Raw genomic sequence first — 16,679 nt, 5'->3', positions numbered from 1 at the left:
CTTCCAAATTAATTTCACAGCTATGGTTCACTGCATTCCTCTCTCTTTTTCTTTTAAACAAAATTCTTGACGCAGCACATTGGGGGTTAACATTTTTGCAAATTTTCTCTTGTAGTAAGTAAAAAGGACCGTGAATCTGTCCAAATAAAAGAAAATTATGTTCATTTCCCCTCTGCTACCCACCAGTAACAATCTGTGGATTGGGTCCTCTAACAATCTACCCATTGGATGAAGTCAGGCACCACAAAAATGTTTTACCTCCTGGAAATCAGTAAGGAATTTGGATTGTGTCATTTTCCAACACTCTTACGCTGGTAAGACCAGTTCTCCCTGGAAGTCACTCACCTGGATTAATGGTGATGAATTTGTTATCTGAGGGGTATTCCTCTGGAAACCTGTCCTCCTTTGGAGGAGGTTTTCTTGTAGTCTCTGGTCTTCTTGGGATCTTGCCCAGGTACAGTTCATCGGTGAACGCTGGTGGCACTTGGGTGGAAGGGAGCGGCTGGGGCTGAGTGTCGGCTTCATCCAAGCTCTCCTCCTCGGGACCTCCAGCCGCGGGGGCAACGTTTTGGTTTGGCTCTTCACCCGATATGGTTTTATTTCCTTCTTCCTCGGCAGTCCGGTTGGGGGAGGCCACGGCCACGCCGGGCTCTGTGCTATTGCGCGCCTCCCCGGCTGCCGTCGCCCTGTTTCTCTCCTTCTTCTCAGCATCCTTCTCTTCCTCTTCCTCGTGCTCCCGCTCCCCGTCCTCACTTTCACTCTTTTCATCCTTCTCCCCCTGCTCAGCTCCCTCGCCATCCTTGGTCAGTGCCGAGTCCCGCTCTGGCCCCGGGGAGGCGGCAGCGGCCTCGGTTGTGGCCACCACGGGCCGTCCTGCCTGTTTGCTGGGGGCGGCCGCCGTGGGCAGCCGGGTGGGCCAGACGCTGCTGGGGAAGGAGGAGATGCCACCACCGCTGAAGCCCAGCCCTGCCAGCAAGGTGCTGGTCACCACTGAGGCCACGGTGGCCTGGCTGCCACTGGAGGAAGGCCCCATCCCTGTGGCCATGGACACGAAGGAGAAAGGGAGCCCCGAGGAGGTCCAGGTGGAGGAGCCGGAGCTGATGGGAGCCATGTCGGCTGAGGAGGCAGGAGATGCCGTGGGCTTGAGAAGATCACCGGCAGCAGAAGGGAAGAAAACACAGCAGAGATCATCAGCAGGGCCCAACATGCTACCTGGGGTCGTTTTTCTTTTGCTTTTCCCTCCCTTTCCACACATGTGCCATTCTGGTTGCTGTTCTCTTAAAGCCAGACTCCCACCAGCTGGATGCAGGGCTGAGCCAGGACAGGACAAGCCACAGAGCTACCAGCAAGCCACAAAGGGAAGAAACCTCCCTGAATTCACCCCACCATCATCTAAACCCTCTTTATCCTTATCTTTATTTTACATCGGGACCTTCTCCACCCACGTCACCGCTGACTTGTGAGTAACGTTTCCTCTCAGGGGTGAGGAGAATGTAAAGGAGTTTAATGAGTTTAGCTGCATTACTCACAGTGCTTTAATCCTCAGAATACAGAAGTTTAAAAATACAGTGTTACATAAGGACTGTCTCAAAATAATGGCTGTGCTGCCAACGCGAGCATCCGTGGCTGGTGGGTCTGTTCTGACAAGGAACCCTGGCTCTTCCCACACACATTGTGAGGCCCTCAAATGGTACTATTTTTATTTCATTAATTTACCCATCAGCATTATTCCTCTAAGGACTGGTGCTGCAGGGAGATATCACTCTCATTAGAAAAGACCGGCAGCACGGCCAGCTGGGCAGTCATGAAACACTTGGAGAGCATCAGGAGCCCTTCAGCAAGCCACCACTACCTCTGCCAGGACCACCAGGCTGCAGCACTCATGTACAGACTCGGTTTTCTACAACCACAATCCTCCCTGGCCACCACCAGTGACCCAAAGCTAGGCCTGCCACTGTCCACTTCTCCCAGGGAGCTTAGAGGAAGCAGGGAATGAGCTATGGACTTTGCATCCTCTGCATCCTGCCACTGTTATTCGAATGTCAACCCACTGCACACATGCTTGCATGCAGGTTTCTGTGCACACGTGAAATCTACTGGAAATAAAAACCTTTGGTATATACATAAAGATCTAAACCTTGGTCTGTAATATATAAGGAACCAGTCATTCCCCTTCCTGAATGTGGAAAAAGACACTGAAGAGTCTGACACTGAATTGACTAAAGATGAGGAATAATTTTGTGGAAGAGCTGAGCCAGCAGTTCTGCCTGGACAACCTGACCACCCTCTCTGATTTAGTGGAAAATGTCTCACAGAATTCCCGATGGGGAGGACCATTAGCTGGAAAGGTACACACCAGGTGAGTACAAACAAGGGTTAAATAGGTGCTACTGAACATTTTTTTAAAAAGTAAAATGTTAATTTTTGAAACTGAAACGTATAACTTCACAGTATTTCTGCATCTCTCTGCAATTCCCAGGTTCAGTTGGGCCATGTAATTGAAATGCTGCAGCAAACCAAGAAAGGCTGCTTTCTCACGTTATTTTTGACCAGCTGCAATCACAGAGAACCTGAGATCTCAGATGAAAAGCCGTGCTTTAGAGATTTCAAGCCAAAACTTTAAATAAGCATCTAAACTTTCAGATACTTATCGATGTGAATCCCTGCGGCACTGTGAGATTTGCTTTCCACTGGCATGAACAGCCTCAAAGCTGGACTGAGTATTAAAATTTGACAGCCGATTTTATATGTCTAGAATACCTCTATACATCATTAAACAAACATTAATCATTCAAATGCAAGCTTTGTATGTGTTATTTGCTTACTAGGGAGCATATCAAACTGGAACAGAATAAAACCAGAAGCAATGAATGTACTTAGAGTAAGTTCAGTAGAGTGAATCCAGCCCATAAATTTGATGGAATAATTCAGTACACTAAACGCCAAAAAGTTCAGGTTATGGACAGTTTATGTTAAATAAACTAATAAGATGCTTTCAAAATGGAAACAGTGTATTTCTGTTTTACTGCAAATATACCAGCATTTCTGATTCTGGAACACAAAAGTTGGCTCCAGTGACTTACGAATTAAAATTCAAACAAAGAGATTGTTGAGGCTTTATTCACATCATAACAGGTATCCTTAGAGCAGGGGAAGCGTAAAGATGATGCGTGTGAGGCCTTATTCCTGGTGCATACACTTCTGGTCACAGAGTTAATAAAAGAACTTCAATTTATTTCCACAGTCATAGTTAAGATTACAAATTCCCTCTAAATGGGTTGAACATAGATTTGGGAAGATTTTTTTAACACTCGATTCTTCCATAGTCAAAGCCTCTCAGAGCATGAAGCTACAAAACCAAACTCCTTCCAATATTTCACATTGGAAATATATTGTCTGTTATAAATCCTTCTGCGGTGGGTCTGAACACCCCCCTCCCCAGGAGAGCTGGGTCCTGCCGCAGATTTCCAACACCGTGCTGCCACCTGGTGGGAATGTCCCCAAATCCCAGCTCCCCAAATCCATGACTTACCACTCCTGTCTTCACAATTCTGGTCCCCTCGAAAATTCGAGTGGTGTTAGCTGAGGGAGGAAGAAGAGCAGTGTGTCAGTGGGTTGGGAAGGGAGGCAGCAATACAACTGCTGAGCAATTGCTGAACATGCTGCTACAAAACACAGATGAAGGTCTCAGTTTGGAGCAAGAGCAACTCAGCTCGCTTGGCATTACTCACCTTACTTTGTACATGTGCCTAAAGACTTGTTTGACTTTAATTACTTAGGCCCAGTAATGCCAGTTTAAGTGCACTGTCAGAAAACACACTCTCTCCTTCAATCTCAAACTGGATGAAACATCCTGGCTCACACAGGAAGAGAGTAGCTGATGATAATAGTTTTTCCTGTCCTTATCATTATTTATGGCTATATATCTCAACTACATCCATAATCAAGCTCTGAATAATGTTTTGAAAGCTCAAATGGATTAATTTTCTAGGTTAGATCTTGGGTACAGATAGAGATTAGAACAGCAGATCCTTTTTGGAGACACGTGGAAGGAATCACATCATATACTCCCACTGCAGATGTGTGAATCACTTCCACTGCTTTGAACACTGGGCTAGAGTGCCCCAAAAACATCCAATAAAGCTGTCAATAATGACTTACTCCTAACTGTGATTAAACAGGTATCATGGTCAAATTCCAAAGAATTTTTCCATTCTGTCATCTGCTGAAAGAGGTCATAATCAGCAAAATACCAGTTTCTGACTTCTGCCTGTCACTTACAGTCAAATCCAAAATACTGTGTTGAGGTACTAAGAACAGAGAGCTACATATGAGACGTGGGTTGGATAGGACACTTCTTGTCTGACCCCTGCTGTCCCTGCAATGCTGATAACACTGTGGGCAGGGCACCACCACAGAAGTAAACTGTGTCCACAGATTGATATCCTTCAGATACTACATGCTAACAGAGTAGGATTACCTTACAGAAAAACGTTTTTATTATTTTGTTCCCTACACAGCATCAGATCCAAGTGACAGCTCCTTTCTTCATCTTAAAGATTTAAATTTTTAACTCTCTGCTTGTTTCATTCTTCCACTGCCCATTACAGGATTTACGTATCCATAAGCTGGAGTGGGAGGGAATGCTCTCAGTAGAGGCAAATTTTGCCCTACTTAATAAAAAACGTAGTAGTAAATTCCCAGGAAGGAGCAAAACTTCAGCACTTAAAAAAAGCTTTAAAAACTTCAAATTCTTCTACCAAATCTCAGCACTACCAGATTTCTCCAATAAACTTAAAAGGAAATTCATGACAAAGGACAGCTTAGCATCTAGTACTTTTGATTTCCTTTAAATATGTATGTTTTGGAAATCACTGAGGTTGTATGCATGGTAAAACCTGAATGTCTCCACGTGTGGTTGTCAAGGTAGGACTGATCTCCTTTCCTCTTTACATAAAACAGACACCGATCAGACCCACATTCTGCTATAGCTGTGCCTCTGATGTATAAGCAGTCTCTGACGAATTTGCTTGAAAAAACTAGTACCAAGAAAAGCTCTGAATTCTCCTAAAACCTGACAAACCCTGCCAGCAGAGAGGTGCAGAGAAACCCTCATCACTAGAAATGAGATTCAGATCAAGTCACTGGTCACAATCTGAAATTAGTATTGTCTACATGCACTCAAACATCTCCTGAAATCATTTCACACCATATTGCACTGTGAAAATATGAAACAAACAATTGTTTAATATAAAAATAGGTATGTGGTTTTGTTACCTTGAAAGAGCATAGTCTGGCTAAAGTCACTACGCATTTCATTTCGGCAAACTGCTTGAACTCTGAACAGATAAAGGATGTCAGGTGAGACATGGCTAATGATGGCCTTCTGTTTAAAAAAAATAGATATTATTCAGTTTTTTACCCCCACAGTACTGTCCACGATCAGTTTGAAATATATAAAGCATTGTGCTAACACAGGACATTTATGCCACGTAAGACAAACTGTACTTCTAAACAGAAATATTCACTGGTCCCCTGGAAGAGGGCAAGGCCCAAGGCCAAAGGGATGCACCCAGACTCTGCCCAAGAGAAAGAAATGAACATGTGCCACACCTATTCTGATGACAGTCTTCATGCCTGAAAGTTTCTGCTTTCCTCAGAAAAAACTAAAGTTCAAGTCATTCAACCTTACAGGAACTAAAATAAGATTTTTATAGGTGGAGATCCATGTCCCAAAATGTATGTCCAAAGATGGGATAACCCCAGAAAAGTCACTGTATGTTCAAACTAACTTTATTTTGCAACAAACTGGCTATGGCAATTTGATGCTGGTGTGATGATGGCTCAGCACCCTGGGTTGGGATATCCCTGCTTACTCCTAGACCTGAGAGACTGCTCTGATGCTTTCCAGAAACTCTTTTGTATTGCCTTAGTTCACAATCACATCAGTTCACACAGCAGTTGTGTGGGCCACTGGAAATACCTGTGATGTCTTTAGCTAAACACTGCCTAGCTCTGATTTAAGATGGGACAGCCCAGCTGTATCTTCCAGAAAACAAATTTGGACTTTCCTCTGAAAAAGGGTTTCCTTCTTCTCTTGCCCCTAAAATGGACTGAGCTGTCATTGCTTTCTTAACCTCCAAGCTCTGCAGAACAGCACAGAGTCTCAGTGTAATTTATTTCCAAACTATCACTCCACCACATCCCCTGCACTTTTAATTATTTCTTTTACATAAAACAAGATGCTTTCATGGTGCAAACCTCATTTTTGCTGATTAAGGCTTTCCTCCTTATACCTGATTAAAAAAAATCTCCCTTAAGAGTGTGAAATTATGGCAAGAGAGAGGTTACAATACATCATAACCTTGGGTGCCTTTCAATAGGTTCCTTTCTGATTTTGTGAGGCAGATCGTTCCCTAATGTGACCCAGATAACAATGTCTAGTGGGGAAATTGAAAATATAAATGGAAATGAAGTAAAAGAATCTTCATCTAAGGGAATAAGAGAAGTATTATTGTATAACTGATTGAATGGGCCCAGAGGACTGTGTATTTGAAAAAAAAATGGTAACAGTCATTAGGAATAACACTGTGCTGCTGCATTTTTCATGTGCATATACAATTACTGATTTCATTATTCTAGAGGCTTTCTTTGATTAACAATAAATGGAGGCCTTTCAAACCTGAATATGTCACTTTGATTTTATATGCAGAGAATGTTAAGGACCAGTACAATACTTGCTTCCACTTAGACAAGAATGACAAGCAGATGAAATCCTAAATGGAGGAGATAGAGCAGTGTTTCCATCTGTGCTGGAACTGTCTTGCTCTTCCCTCTTTTTCTCACACTGCCAGATGCAGGCAGTGCTTGTACAAGGCCACTCCACAATAATCTTCTAGCCCTGACTGTGCACTCCTGCCTCTGGCAGCCCTTACTTCCAGAAAACTGCTCCAGAGGCTGCAAGGGGCTGTTTACAGTGAAAAGCCTGAGCTCAGGAACAGATTTTGGGGGGGATTGGACTTTTAATGAGAAAATCTGTAATAGTCAGAGGCTGAACATTTCCTGAGCCAGCTGCTTCTCAGCAATAGTTTATGAAAAAGTGCCTGCAGATTTAGTCCTTTATGCACTCACATAAACTATAAATTCACACTCCAGTGTTTGGGGTAGCCTGTTTGGCAGCATTCAACTAATGCTGAACATTTAAGTAGCAGTTCATCACAAGTCAAACCCTAGCCTGTCTATAAGGCAACAACTGCTTTCCTCCTCTACCTCCTTCTACCACGAAAATAACAATGTAAGGATAGCTTGATACAAATGTCTGGGTTTGATGCTGTGCTTTTACCAGGTCCTTGTCACTGTCCTTAGTGAAAGTCTTCTCCTTTTCATCTTCATTTTTAGCCCAGCTATATGAGATCATATAGTTCATGATCGGAGGGTGGTAGATGGTTTCTGGTTGGTTCCAGGTTACCAGTAACGCCGTCCTGTTCACAGGCTGCACTTTCATGTTGACTGGAGGAGTGCTGCAAGCTGAAACACAGAAAGAAAAAAGATGAAACTCTCCTAAATAACCAAGAGAAAACAAACAGGAAGAACTGTGCCTCGCTCTAAAAGTCAGGTTTTTTTCTTTAATGCCCTTGCCTACAGTAACAGCTTAGAGTGCAATCCACTGAGACCAATGGGATTTAATACCACCTGCAGCTGCTTTCTGCTCTCCTGAGTAAAGTGAGTGAGAGAATCCATTCTCTGCAGGCAGTCTGCTTAGTTCTCGACTTATTTTCAGTCCTGACATCGTACATACACTTTGACTTTGTGACTTAAGAGCTCTACACCGGAACATTAAGAAGTCCAGTCGACCCGATCCACAGCTCCCCTCATCCACGCCCTCCTGCTGTAAGGGGTTAATACCCCAGAGTACTCTGCTGGCCCTGGAAAGAGTTGAAACCTCTTGAAATGTAACACTATTGGGTCAGTAAGTATTTTCTTCTTAACCTAGTACATTTTTACATATGACAGAAATTATTTTACACTCCTCTTCCTATGCATTTTCCTTCAGAGATGCTCACCCGTTTGCCAGTAGTGTATTGCTAGCACAGCAAAGATGGTTCTTGACGGCCTTGGGCCCCCAGCCAGCCTCCAAACTCTGCCTTCCTAACCCTGCCTGTAGCATGGAGGCACAAGTCATTTCTCACCCACACTCAAGTGAATGGAGACATCAACATAGGAACAGCTTAACCAGGGTTAAAAACACAGCCTCTGCTTGCAGCAGCACCAAACCCCAAACTTCTGCTGGGGAGACCAAGCCCAGGTGCAAACCCAACCCATCCACTCAAGGAGTGGGGTGTGTACAGCCCTCTCACAGCTGCTGAAACAAAAACACTTTTCAAGGTGTTGCCTTGGAAGGGGCTGGGTGGGGATGCACGACACTAGATGGCACTCACATGCTATGGGAAAAATACATCATCCCTTCCCAGCTATAAAGAGTTGAGATTTTTTTTTTCCCAAGCTTTAAAAATCATGTTTAAAATACCCAATTCAGGGCAGATTCTCACATTCTCTTTCCCAATATAAACTCTGAACCAAGAAAAATCACTTGCAATGATACCTAAGCACATGTGCCATGGCAAAGGAGACGATCTCTTCTGCCAGGGAAAGGCAAAGTGTCACCCAGCCCATCAGGCTGACACTGTTTGCAGAATTATTTTTCCCAATGCGACTTTTCCATTTAAAGCCAACACACTGAGCTTGTTTGCACTCTGCAGGTATGTGGCTGTGTGTATACTTGGCCATTATTCCACTTCTAAAGAGTCCTGGCAGCACTGAAGGGGAAAAATGTCTATTCCTGTGTCTGGACATGCAGGTTGGTCATGCAGCTCTGCTGTTACACTACTGAAAAAGCTACAGTTCTTAAATAAAAATGATTAAATGCTTTGAGCACCAATACTACCAGTACAATAGAAAAATATCTGTGAAATGCATTTGTGCACTTGTATAGCTCACATTTGTAGCCAACCTGAACAAGACAATGAAAATTGCAGAAATACTCTTTGGGAAGGAAAGATCTTTGAATGTTTACTCTTGCCATGAGGGGTGACAATCCTGCAGTTTTGCAGTAGATGCTTCTGCTCAACTGAGAAGGATGATCCAGCAAAGCAAACAAGCCCTACAGTACCTCAAACTGTTGAGAAAGCCTTTGTGAGTTTCTATTTACACAGAGTTGAAGGGATCAAAACCGCATTCTGCTGTCAATGCCACAAAGCCAGAAGCCAGACCATGGTCTGCTGCCTGCAGAAACCTTCCCTCTGGCTCCCTCCTGGTCTCTGCAGGGAGCCCACAGAGCCAGGGTGCTGCAGAGCATGGCGTGAAGGTGGCCAGGACATGGACAAGAGGGCACAGCTGAAAGCAGTGGCTGTCATCACTATTCACAGAGCTTCCCAATCCTTGGTATGCCTCCCCATGCTCACCTCTTTCCGCTGAGAGAGTCAGATCAATTCTCACTGACATCATTTTTATTGATAACTGCACCAATAAATCATAACTGCCCCCTTTGACGCCCTTTGTCATCACAGAATTACACTTCAAAATGCCAGGCCAGCCTTTATCGCTCCACCTAATCAAATCCCATCAGAGATGGGAGCCCAGGTGAAGGACTACCCAGACCTAAAACCCTTATCCAGTCTTTGTCCTCCAGGAGGACATGCAGAGATTTATATATTTAAAGTAATCATGCAACAAATTGTTTTAGAAATAATTCAAGCAGGTAACCTTCCCGAGAGACAGAGGGATCTGCCTTAATTGCAATAACCCTCTGAAGGATGGCTGGCCAGCTGATTTGCAGAGAAGCACCCCAAGCCACTCGAGGGAGAGGGGGCTGTCACGTGCCACTGGCTTTGATGCCATTTGGAATAGCTCATGCCAGTCAGAGAAGGGAAGTGGGCATTTCCCAAGGGTAAACAGGAGACTCAGAGGCTCAGAGAGACCCTCCCTGACCCTGCACCCTGATGCAAGAAGGTCATAAGCACTTCTAAGCACCTGAGTGACTCCAATGACTTCACTGAGGTCAAGCCTCATTCACAGCCAGCTAAAATGAGGCTGAATTTACAATATTGCTATTTCACAGTAAATAATACAAGATTTTTATTACTTAGTATGGCTTTGTTCAAATTACTCCAAGGCACTTGATGTAATTAAGTAATAACCAACCTTTTCTGTTCAGTCACATTTTTAACAGCTTATGAATTGGCCAAAATAGAATTTTTTTTTTTTTTTTTTTTTTTAATGAAACATACAGTTTTATTAATTTAACCAAACCTGCTTAGGACACAATGGAATAAAAAAACATTTGATCCAGTAATTCAATTTGATGATTTAATTAAAGTGATACATAGTAACATAGTGAACGTCTGAAAGGCAAGGAAAAAAGTGTAATGATTTGACCATCTATAAAACAACTGGCATTTCCCAGAGATCTAATTTTCCTTTCAATACTCTCTGTGCCTTGGATTTTTGAAAGATTAAAAGGATCACAGACTTCCTGCTTGCTTTTTTTTTTTTTTTAGATGCTAAAGGACCTCTACTGATTTTGCAAAATGTGCAGCTAAAGGACAGATAGAAATGGGGGAAGAGGCTGGGACAGGGAGGAGGAAGTTTAATCAGAACACACTAAAAAGAAACATAAAAAGATAAACACAAGCTTTTCTTTTAATTTCCTTTTTTTTTTTTTTTTAAATAAAACCAGGCTTAATAAGCGAAAAAGCCTGTGAATTCATGATTGCTTGAGAAAAAAAAAAAGAGAACCAAACTCAACAACCAGCATCATTTCACACTCAAATAGCATCTCAGCTAATTTTAGAAAAAATATTACTAATGCTTTCTTTTAAATTCACATCCTAAGTGATAACAAAATATTGTGGGGGATTTCAGGATATCTTTCTGTGGTGTACTGCAATCCTGAGCAGATACCTTAACTGGCTCTGCACTGGTCTATATCAGGACACCAAAGTCACTATATCCAGGACTAGCAGACCCCCAGGTCAAGACTTCTGGAAGCAGAAAACCCTGGCTGGGGCCACAGTGCCACATCTCGGAGGCACTGAACATGGGAATGCCACCTTGCAGGCAGAGGGACGTGCCCTGGACCTCTTGCAGTGGAAAAAACACCCTCACCCTTCCTGTCAGAGACGACCTGAAGGGGGAGAACCTGGAAAACAAGCTGGCTCCTGCCTTATGGAAAAGTCCTGCAGAGATGGGAGGGTTGGGCGGGTGCATCTGCAGGAAGCCCTCTGACCTGACAAAGGGCAGCCTCAGTGGCTCTTCCAGCTGCTGGCCATGTGTGGGGCTACTCAGGGCCTCAATACAGGCTTTTCTCTGCAGATCAGCCCACTGGGGAAGGCAGGAGGCAAGCCAGGACTTTGGCCAGACTCATCTTCCAGGGCTCACTCAAGCCTGGAGAAAACCTGTTTGCTCCTGGCAGACAAATGCAGGATGCTAATACAGCCCTAAGCACTGGGCAGGCCAGCCATACAGCAGAGAATTATTTTCTTCATGTTAAAAACATTCCAATGGGCTGGAACAAACAAAATTAATTTAACAACTCTGCATTCATCTCTCCCATAATTTGATTTGTATGTTGTATTTGGCTATGTAACCTCCACGAGGCTTTCCTAACTGAAGCCTGATAAAGCTTAATCCAAAAGCTCCTGGCAGCTCCATTCCAGAGAGTTGAAAGACAAAAAGGGGGCTTATTGTTCTGCAGAACTTAATTGCTGATATTAAGACACACCCAAGAACACAGAAAGGGCATGTAAGAGAATATTTCAGCTTTTTTTTGTTCGTATTATTCTTTAAAAGCAGCCTACATTCCTCTTGCAAAGAGAGAAATGCAAAATCAGCCAAACTTTCCAGGTTTCATCATGCTTTCTGCATATCCTACCTGTGGTTATGAAAAGAGCTATTTAGGGAAACTTTGGGAAAGTGCAAAAACTGTGTATTCGGTTATTGCTTATATACCTCCCCCCTGTAGAACAGGTGCCTCATATGATGAATCCAGTTGCACTGGGCTCAGCGGGATTTATAAAAACCTCTAAAAATGTTCTAAGTTAGCTCTTCCATGCATAAAAATGTCACCACTTTAAAGGCAGTTATTTCTAGCTGCGCTCTGCCCTCCTTTGGAAAATCCCACTCTCTCTCCCGCTGAATGTCTCAGCAGCGCAAAACTGCCGTTCCTCTCGTTGGTGCCGTGGGACACACGTTGTGTGATGAAGCCCTGACAACTTCTGGCACAGAAAAGCAACATGCCAGTGAAGTCCTGAATTGCTCATTGCGAGACGGACACGGATCTTCTAAGGCAATTCCTTAGTGGAGGGAAGAAACGCTCGGGGCTGCTCAGTGGTAGGGGAAAGACTGGGACAAGGGTCTTGTCTTGCTCTGGGAGGCAGCTCCTGGCCATAAGGTGAGTGAGGTCTCACTTCTCCTATTTCTCACCGATCTGGATGTGCATGGGATGAGTGGCAGGGGACAGTGTTTCTCTCTTACAAAGGAAGAGCATAGAGGAAAGCAGATGGGGTGTTTCTTCCCACACACTCAGGAGAAGGGAAACAGAGGTCAGTATGGGGGTTTCATGCCTTTCTTCCCTAAAAGGGCAAACAAGTTGGTGGCCAAGCTCTTCAGCGAGAGAGAGTCTTTCCTTTCCCTCTGCCTCAGCCCTTGCAGGGAGCTGGAAAGGCCAGTCCTGCAGGACAGATGGACCACTTGCTTCTGTAATGAGCAGCAAGTCAGCCACCAAGTATTCCAGCTGATTTCAGAGAGGCCTGAAAACTGTGATTGATGCCTGTGCTATTGCCAAAACACTGCACCAAGTTCATTCAGCCCTGCCACCCTCAGGTACCTGACTGCAGACAAGAAAAAAGCAATGCCACCAACAGAGAAAAGAAGTACTCTCAAATACGTACATACACACACACACACATATCTATTCTTTCTCATTATTAGATTCACAAAACTTTAAATAAGCCCTGCAATGCAAAAATATGGGTTATGCTGCAATGAGGAAGCTCACCCTTGCTTTCAGTGCCATGGTAAGGCAAGTGATGCAGAGCCAGACTGAGCTACCTTGAACTGGTTTGACTCAGTGGAGGTACTTGGGAAGAGACTGATCCATAACAAACAACAGCGTGCTTTGGGCTGTCGGATTCAATCCCAGAGTTCAGTGAGGGCTCTGCTCCCAAAGGATAACAAATAAGACTACAAGGATCATATGCAGAGACAACACAGACTTTAATATATTGGAAAGTGCTAAGAGGCATACTTGCAACATTTCCCCCCTTCTCTTTTTACTAAATGTTCGCAGTTTTTTTGCTTTGCTTCAGTGTACATTGTTGACTTCTCCAAGTCTTATAAATGACATTATTAATATATAAAGATAATTGCTTTAAAGAGAAGCATACATTTTTCCTTTACCTTTGCCTGCACTTTGCCAGCAGGCATTGGCAGGCTCCTGAGCATGCTGTACACACAAATATTTGTGTTGATCTACTTCAATCCACAGGCAGAATGTAGCTAGGAGACAGACTATTTATCTTCCCTGCTCTTACCTTTCACTATGCTTCAAACAGACAGAGCTGTTTCTTGAGGTGTGAGGGACACCAACAGATCCCACACTTGTTTTATGAGCCTTGGTGAAATAACCTCATGGGCAAAGGAGCACACGGGACCCTTCTGACAGAGAGGCTCTGGGCAAGCTGGGTTTTTCCCCCTCTGTTGCTGGCCCATTTCTTGAAGCGGACACACAACCAGACTTTGGATTAATACCTGTATGGCTTTTTTTGTAGCACCTGAGTTTCCATGGCATCACAGCAACCTGTTTTACTGAAAGGCATGGGCTGTGTGTTTTATTACACTGTGTTTGAGCCCAAATATTTAATATATTTCACAAATACTGTTTCTGCAGCTGTGGCTTGAGTCCTCAGTGGGTGCAGATCAGCCTTGCACCATCAGATGCCACACTGGGCTGAACTGATGTCTGACAAGGATCTGACCTGCAAGTTTCGTGTTTATATTGCCCACATGCACACAGGAGGTGACTTGTGTTTAAAATGTACACTTGTGTCCTTATTTATACAGTGTGCCTGTGTAACACATGTGATCACATTCAGTGGCACAAGCTGCATCAAAAGGGGGAAAGGAGGATTTCCTGCCAGAAGGATACAGACTTGTCAAGGTTAGTCAAGCTGACCTTTCCAATATTCTGGTGAGGGTTTTTTGGAATGGGGAGCACAGGAAGGACATCCTAGTAGGGTGGGTAGAGCATCTCAAGACATGTCCGTGGGATGCCCAAAATCAGACCAGAAAAGCAGCTTTCCTTTCATAGTTTCTGGAGGTTTTTTTGAACACAAAAGATGAGCTGCAGGTGCTCACGGTTCAAATTAAAATGAGTACTTCTGTGGGCCAAACAGCTGGACCAGCAGGTGGGCAGTGCAGAAGGGAATTCCCTCCAGGTGTAAATGGAATAAATCATCAAGCTCCCTTACAAGTACTTAGCTCTCCCAGCTTCAGTGACAGCTGTGAGCCCAAATCACACTTTCACACTGAATTTCTCTTGCTCTGTTGGTTTGGACCCTTTATAATCTCTAAAGAAGTGTAAGCGATTACTTATTGCTTATTAATAAATCTACTGGTAAGTTGTCCACTACATTCAGGCACAGACACCTGTGCTGCTCACATTACAACCACACAGAAGTTACCACAGGTGCAAACAGAACCCTGCAGAACAGAGCTACTGCGAGGGGAAGCATGAAACCTATGTCAGGTATACGTATCACATCTTTTTACAGCCGACTCCCCCTTAAAATGGGTCCGTTTTTTACTGAAAAGCTTTGCGTTCCACCTGACTGACCTGAAACTCTCTGGAAGGCAGCAGCTGCTCTTTCCCGCTTTTGCATGATGTTCTCCAAGACAACTGCACACACCAGGACCCAGCGCTGCAGAGCAAGACAGGGATGAGGTGGAAGGGATGAAATATGCAGAAGGAGCACACTGATTTCTGCCTAAAACGCGCTTTCAGCAGGCGCTTGAGGTGCACGTCAAAAGAGACTCCTGCAGCTACAGGCGAGTACATTGACTCGGAGCACTGGGGCACAGCAGCAGCTGGGCAGGTCTGTAGTGCAAAGATGCAGGGCAAGCAATTAGCAGGACAGCATTACCACCCTCAAGAACGACCTTTCACATCAAGCCCGGCTGCTACATGAACAGAAATCCTAATGATGAGACATTGATACATCTGCACCAGCACCCTGCAGTAGGGTGCTGACCTGATTAAAGGGGGATGGAAGTGGGAAAGGATAATCTTCATAAAAAAAGGAAATCAAAAAACAAATAGAAAAAAATCCAGTTATCCAAGGAAAGTGGGAATGGGGTTGTTAATCTATAAAGAAATCTTCCAAGACTCTTCCAAAGGACAAGAAGAATCAACTCTAAGGGTAAACATACCATAAATTAACTGAAAAAGGTTCTTGCTTATTTTCATTTTTCCTAGGATATTTAAAGAAAGCAAATAGCTAAATTTTGCTTTAGCCATCCTGAGGTAAATTTCAATAAAGTAAAATTTAAAATTTACATTCACTATGTTGTTATTCTGGATATATTATACCTATTACTGCAGTGTATTTTGTAGTAATTTAGGTTTGACTAAAATACATAAATGACATTCTGCAAGAGTAGAACTTTTCTGCCTAACACTCTTTTTGGACTCCCAGAGAGACCCCGAGGGCATGAAGAGACTGCAAAGTTGTTTTGAGAGAGTTCTTATAAAACATGGGCATTTAGAAAGCAAAAACAAATTACTGGGAGTAATAACAGAGGCAATAAATGAGACAAATAACTTGTTCTCATTCAGCAATGCAACTGCCAATGCTCTAAATTATCTGACTCAAAGTGATGATGTCAGTGCACTGAATCTCCAGAACTTTGGATGCTGCTGCATGGAAGGTGCACTCTAACACTGTGCAGAAAAGGCAATACCTTGGCAGGTGGCTGTGGTTTCACTTCTGACATCAGGAGCCATGAAATAGGGAGTAAGAACTAAACTGCTTTGCTTGAGGAGTGCAGTTCCTTTGAGTGCAGGTCGATGGCCTGAGCCATGCCTCCAACAGCAAGCAATGCAGGAGGGAAAATCCAAATATCTTCCATCCATGTTTTAGTGGCAAAAATTTAAAAGGACTTCCAAACTGTGTGTAACAAGAAGAACAGTATTGTAAGGAAAATCACCACCTGTGCACTACCAGAGAAATGTCCCAGCTGTTAATTTAGAGTCCAAGGCTAAGTTTTACTGGAGTGAATTTATGCCTGCTCATTATTTAACTTAGTCTAGGATCATAATTACAGATGGTACTCTAAGGCGAAATCCCACTGATGGGAAACAGCATCATTTGAGACTCCAGCAAAGAGTAATCAGACACCTTTGGGGAAGTAATCAGGCATCTGTGAAAGAAAACTCTGATGTCAAGAGCCCCTCACATGGGATGCTTGTTTAAGTGTTATAAGGCTTGCAGCACGTTTAATGAGACAGAAAGGTTAAAGGTGGGTGGGGGTTTTTTGAGTGTAAAATAAAATAAAACAGGCAAGTATTGTTGCACATGGGGCACTTCCTGAAACAAGGAAATGAAACACCTTTTCTTCCTGAGTTT

General features: G+C 43.7%; 1 protein-coding gene across 1 annotated transcript in view; it reads right to left on the bottom strand.

Annotated features, from left to right (window-relative positions):
• Window positions 1–16,679, bottom strand: part of PTPRG (protein tyrosine phosphatase, receptor type G) — a 396,402-nt gene that overhangs the window by 76,969 nt on the left and 302,754 nt on the right. The window contains exons 9-12 of the mRNA XM_027882233.1: window positions 7,343–7,527; window positions 5,278–5,386; window positions 3,533–3,582; window positions 346–1,141 (exon numbers count right to left, since the gene is read on the bottom strand). Coding sequence (XP_027738034.1) covers window positions 346–1,141; window positions 3,533–3,582; window positions 5,278–5,386; window positions 7,343–7,527 — 1,140 coding nt within the window. The remainder of the gene's footprint in view (window positions 1–345; window positions 1,142–3,532; window positions 3,583–5,277; window positions 5,387–7,342; window positions 7,528–16,679) is intronic.

This window comes from Empidonax traillii, unplaced genomic scaffold (genome assembly GCF_003031625.1).
Source record: "Empidonax traillii isolate 1590-97213 ecotype Southwest subspecies unplaced genomic scaffold, ASM303162v1 scaffold104:size2570737, whole genome shotgun sequence".
Classification (NCBI taxonomy): Eukaryota; Metazoa; Chordata; class Aves; order Passeriformes; family Tyrannidae; genus Empidonax; species Empidonax traillii.
The sequence above is the reverse complement of the archived record's forward strand: the minus strand, read 5'-3'. Positions and strand labels throughout refer to the sequence as shown.